A 6,000-nucleotide genomic window follows, 5' to 3' on the forward strand; every position below is an offset into this window, starting at 1 on the left:
ATATATATATATATATATATAATTTTAAATATATATATATATATTTAAAATATATATATATTTTAAATAAGTATTATATGTAATTAATGATTACTTTTGTTGTAAATTAGATGACAACTTTTTTTTAATTACAATTGATTTTATAAAAAAACACAAATGTTAGTCAAAGCAAAGTTTATGAATATGGTCTAAAATTAAATCGTGTCATCTAATTTAAAACGGAGGAAATATATTTTTGAATCAAAACTCAATATTTTCTTAATTAGGGCCTATTCTGTTCAACTCCATTCCAGTTCAGTTCAGTCCATTCCAGTTCAGTTCAGCTCCAACCAGTTCAATTCAGTTCAGTTCCTAATTTTCTTCTCTCATAAACAATTCAATTATATCATTCACCCCAATGTTGATATTTTGTAGCAAAAAGAATACTAGTGTATAATACACATAACTTAGTGATAAACCATCTAGTCTTTGAATTTGAGTTTGCATGTATTAGCAATTTACCTTTTCATGAATTTGAGTTTGCATTTATTAACAATTCACCTTTTCACCAACTTATATAACCCAATTTTCATCTTTATTAGTTTCCATGATGCAACTCTTTCAATTTGAACATAAACCTATAATATTGGATGCTATAAGCTTATAATATTACTTAGCTTAGACTAATTGCATGTGTTTGAATTGCAATTAATTTGGCATTTTAGAGTTTCCCTTAAACTAGACTTAGGGTCTGTTCACATTTACTTAATTTCAGTTCGCTTTTTGTTGTTCAAACTGAATGGTTTCGTTTTTATAATTTTCGCTTCAGTTCAGCTCTAATCAATTTAGTTCAGTTCAGTTCAATTCCAATCAGTTCAGCTCTTAATTTCCCTCTCTCATAAAATATTCATTTCAGCTCAGTTCAGTTCAATTCAGTTCAATTCAGCTCTAATCAGTTTAGTTCAATAAATGTGAACATGCCTTTAATTCTCTGAAGTCAAGGTAGTTTTGTCCTAATAATGTCTAGCTACAGGAGCCTTTGAGTTGTGACTGACCAAACCAACGCTCTATTTTATTCCATTTAAGTTTGTTGAAGATTTAGGCACTTTTAGTATTCCTTAGTTCAAAAAATGCTCTAAGACTAAGGCTCTGTTCACTTCACCTTATTTTTGTTGAACTGAATTAATTTCGCTGAGCTTAAATTATGCAAAATTTGTATTTCCATGCATCACATATTCACATACATTGGGAAGGAAGATATTATGGCCTGATAATTGACTCAGGCAACTCTTCTTGTGTCAAGCAGGAAATGTATTTCCCACCTTAAACTGTTTATCTTGTTCGATTTGGGTCGGTTATTTGATCCGAAACCAGCTACTTGATGGGGGGACCTTGAGTAGTAGTACAACTATTATCATGCTCAAATTGCTCAACATGGAATAAATATCTATCTATTCTACAAAAAGTTTGGAATTGTTAGAAAAAGTTGTGGCCTTCCTGTACAACTGTCAAATATCTTAACTTTTTTTGTTTACTGAACAATATAATACAAACATATAGAACAAAATACATGAATCTTCATCTTACCTTTTGAAGATGTATGGCTATTAGACAGATAATGTATACAACTATTGGCTCTTCTTCTATAAACCTTATCCTCGGTTACGCCTACTTGGCATACCACATTACATAAATTGCTAATGTTGCAATGTTAACTTTTAAGACTTGAAAAAAAATCAATCTGAAAGTCTTAATACATTTTTCGTTACATGCCTATGTTACTGCTAAGATTATCATATAGCGCGACATTGTCTGAAAGGAACAATGTAGTTACTTTCAGAAAGATTGCAGAGGATTATTAAGTTGGACATAAGTCATATAATTTGATTTAGTGTAGTATATGATTAATTTGGTAATTAAATTAGCAGGCTGGAATGAACTTTATATTTTAGTTTTTGTATATTTGGCTATATTTGTGCAGAGTAATGAAGGAAAACAACACAATATGCTTTAATTCCTAAACATGGGGTTGAACCCTTTAAAAGGGTAATTCATAAGATCCACTTATTTTTCTGTGGAATAATCTTGGAATTTTAGGAAGACTAGCAGAGTCTATCTCTTATAGTTGTCAAAAATGGCATTTTCTGCTTCTTTACAATACCATGTGATTATGGACCACCTTATTTATATTTTCTCTACTACATAAAACATTGAAATATATGTATATCTAGCAAAAAAAAATTAACTTCAAATGACGCGAAAGGTAACTTCAATTCACCATAGTTTGATGTTCTGTTTTTTTACTGATTTTTTTTTTTTTCATGGATAACAATTAATTAGCTAAGTTGGTTAAAGTGTCGAAGGTGTATTCCATCCGGCCTTTACACCAAGAATACCTTACATTTAGCTCAACTTCTCAAAATTTGTAAGGAATTATTAAGTTCTGAAACTGAAATACATGTATGACTCATGTCACTTATTTACTGATATACTGCTATGTAATATGGCGTATGTATGACTCAAATTCATGTATTCATTGCAGAAAAAAGCCTTCCTTAAACGACTTAATGGCAGAATACTTCCAGAAATAAGTATACATAATTTTCACTTATTCTACATGAAACTGACTCGAATTCCTTACTATTCTGATTTATGAATACACGTATTGAAAGAAACACACATACATATACATATACACGCGAAGTTATCAGGCAATCATAATCACTGAAATGCAGAGTTCTGTCATAGGTGTTAGTTACTGTATTACATTAATCATTTCTTGAGAAAGATAGATGTAGTAATCAACCATGATTTTGATTGTCAATCAATCGACAACATCTATATTATCAGGTTATCAGAACATCTGAAAGTTAATTAGTGATAAATGACTGCAGTAATGATACATAGCACAGCTACAAATCAGAACAAAAAGTTGTTGCTTGTTTTTACTCGACTGTGTATGGGGTCAAGCAATCACATGCGCCTCGAACATGTGAGCCATTTCGACAATGGCCCGGCTGGCCTAGCAGATTGGCTGTATTCATAAACAGCCGTGCCGCTTCTTTCTATATAAACAGGTATAGTACGTTACCAATCTAACCACACCAAAAATTATCTATCTAGTCTTCGAAGATGTATCCTCAACTCTTCGTCGTCCTCACCCTCTTTGTTTCCTCTGCTATCGCAGGAGACTACTGCGTTGCAGACTTGAACCTCCCTGATGGACCTGCAGGCTACTCCTGCAAGAAGCCATCCAAGGTTACAGTCGATGACTTTGTTTACCATGGTTTAGCCGCTGCAGGCAACACATCCAATCTCATCAAAGCCGCTGTTACACCAGCATTTTCTGCTCAGTTTCCTGGTGTAAACGGCCTAGGACTCTCCATTGCTCGCTTAGACATCGCTGCTGGCGGTGTCATCCCTATGCACACTCACCCAGGGGGTTCCGAAATCCTGGTTGTCATCCAAGGCCAGATTTGTGCTGGATTCATTGACTCAGCAAACGACATCTACTTCAAGACACTTAACAAGGGTGATGTGATGGTCTTCCCACAAGGCCTACTTCACTTCCAAATCAACGCCGGGAAATCACCAGCACTCGCCTTCGTTAGCTTCAGCAGCCCGAGTCCAGGACTTCAGATTACAGATTACGCTTTCTTTGCTAATGGTCTGCCAACTGATCTTATTGCAACAACTACATTCCTTCCTAAGGATGTCATTAAGAAGCTCAAGGGTGTTCTTGGTGGTAAAAACTAATGGCTTAACTAATTAGTAAGCCAATATGCTCAGAATTTGTTCTGTTTTTAAATTTTTTTTTTCTAGCAATTGAACAAAAGGGAAAATGCCCAAAAAAAAAAATATTGTCCCCTAATAAAATTGAACTATTAGTTCAATTTTTGTATGGTTGTATTAATGTATTGCATTGTTGTTTCTTTGTATTTCCTTTCGGAATTTGATTTGTTGTTAATATAATTGTTTTTTTCATGTGATTTTATGCTAATTTATTTATTTTTATCACATTTTGAACAATATTTTAGGCGAATATCCTTAACTCCTTATTCAAATTATTTTCTTATGTCCCGTTCAAAAAAAATAAATAAATTATTTTCTTATGTTCCTTATAAGCTATATATTTCTTACAATACATAGGGAGTATTCCTATGTCCCCAATTGAAACCTGAAGTAATTATACTTGAATCAACAACTAAATTATAGTTCTTGGAATAAATTTTTCACAAGGGGCATGGTGAAAATCGATCTTAGGATCTCCTAAAATTAGAAGGAAAGCTCTAACCATTTGAGCTATCCCTCACTCTCTACTTCTTGGAATAATAATATCATCTTTTAAATAATAATTGACACAAATTGACTTTTATCGGTAATTAACGTATAAATATTTAATTAAGGGTCATCAGTAGGAACATTCAATATTCAATATTGTGAATATGTCATATTCAGGCTGTATCGGACTCGAGTTCGACCTGAATCAGAGTCCGTATCCAATTCAAAGCTGGACTTGCTTTTTATTTAGACTCGAATTCGGATTTTTTTAGAGGACTCGAGCTCAATTACCATCCCTACCATGAAGTGATAACATAAATGGTGATTTAACAATGCATTAACATATCTCCTTTAATTGCATGATCATATTTTACTAAAATTTTTAATATACATTTGGGTGCAAGTTATACCAAGGTTATTTTTCATCATTTAATAAAATCAACAAAATAAGCAAAAAAATATCTTTGTTGAATCATGCTCCCAGGTATATATAGCAATCATACTCCGTGATATTTCACGCTTGTCAAAGTAAACCTTTGACTATTAATATCTTTAATTTACTATTAGTAAATTCATCAATATTGATGTTTGAAAAACATAAAATTAGATGAATCTTTATGTTATATGTAAAATGTAAATGATAGTCATAGAGAAATATGTGAAGTGAAAAAGTCCAAATGATGCCAATAATAATAAAAAAAAAATGATATTAAAATCACATAATGAAGCTTAACGTTTGATTCCAAGACCATCTAAGTATAGTAAATAATCTATATATAGCATCTTTGTAATATATATAATTTTCTTGTCAATGAGGCATATCCATTGAAAATTTAAGGAGCTGAACGAGATAGGATATCGATCGTTATCTCATTCATAAATAATTTGTGTGGTCCAACCGTCCAAGTTAGTTTATGGTCAAAATCCATAGTTAAAATGCTCAAATTACTTTGAAATTTGAATAGCATTTTATTTCTATCACTTATGATTATCCTAAAGTATCTTATGCATAAGATAATTTCGACTTTAAGTTCTATACATTTCTAATTGCAAGTTTGCAACCCTATTACGTACAACATAGACTTGGTCTTAAAATTACGGGGAAAAAAAAAAGCATATAAACTTGTGTGGAATGCAGTGAATCTAATTATAACATAGTGACTTTTATTCAAACTTATGTGACCTTTAATATTATTGTTAACTTGAAATACACATGTTAATTGATTTTATGTTGAACATATTAACCATAGTTTTGACATAGTAATCTTTATTGTTAACATTGACAAGTATTTTAAAACTTTCATTAAAAAAAAAAACATTTTCTGACCTTTATAATAACACAATGACTTTTATTTTAACATAAAGACCTTTTATTTTAATATAATGCTTTTAAAAAAAACGACCAGGCTAGTGTCTCTAATATTAGTGATTCAAAATAAATTAATGTGATTATGTCTAATATAGGAGTTTGTAAATAAATAGGGATGTCCATTATTCGTATTAAAACCAAATTTAATTCAATCTAATCCAAATTATTAATTCTGATTGGATTGAATTTTTATTATTTTTTTAACAAAGATTTTTAGAGTGGATCGAATCGACCTTGTTTGAAACAAAGAAAGCAAAATATTAAATCGTGTATTTATAAATATGGACTGTCCTTAGTCGAAATTGTATCCAATTCGATATTGAAGTTAACTATTTGTATTAATCATGTAAAACTATTTGTATGCTTTTTCC

The 6,000-nt window shown here is 31.1% G+C and overlaps 1 protein-coding gene across 1 annotated transcript; it reads left to right on the plus strand.

The window, feature by feature from the left end:
• Positions 1–3,064: 3,064 nt before the first annotated feature.
• Positions 3,065–3,968, plus strand: LOC110715814 (auxin-binding protein ABP19a-like). Its single transcript, XM_021894428.1, has one exon. It carries the CDS (start codon positions 3,112–3,114, stop codon positions 3,733–3,735), a length of 624 nt encoding a protein of 207 aa, XP_021750120.1. The 5' UTR covers positions 3,065–3,111; the 3' UTR covers positions 3,736–3,968.
• Positions 3,969–6,000: the final 2,032 nt, after the last annotated feature.

This window comes from Chenopodium quinoa, unplaced genomic scaffold (assembly GCF_001683475.1).
Source record: "Chenopodium quinoa cultivar QQ74 unplaced genomic scaffold, ASM168347v1, whole genome shotgun sequence".
In the NCBI taxonomy this organism is placed as follows: domain Eukaryota; kingdom Viridiplantae; phylum Streptophyta; class Magnoliopsida; order Caryophyllales; family Amaranthaceae; genus Chenopodium; species Chenopodium quinoa.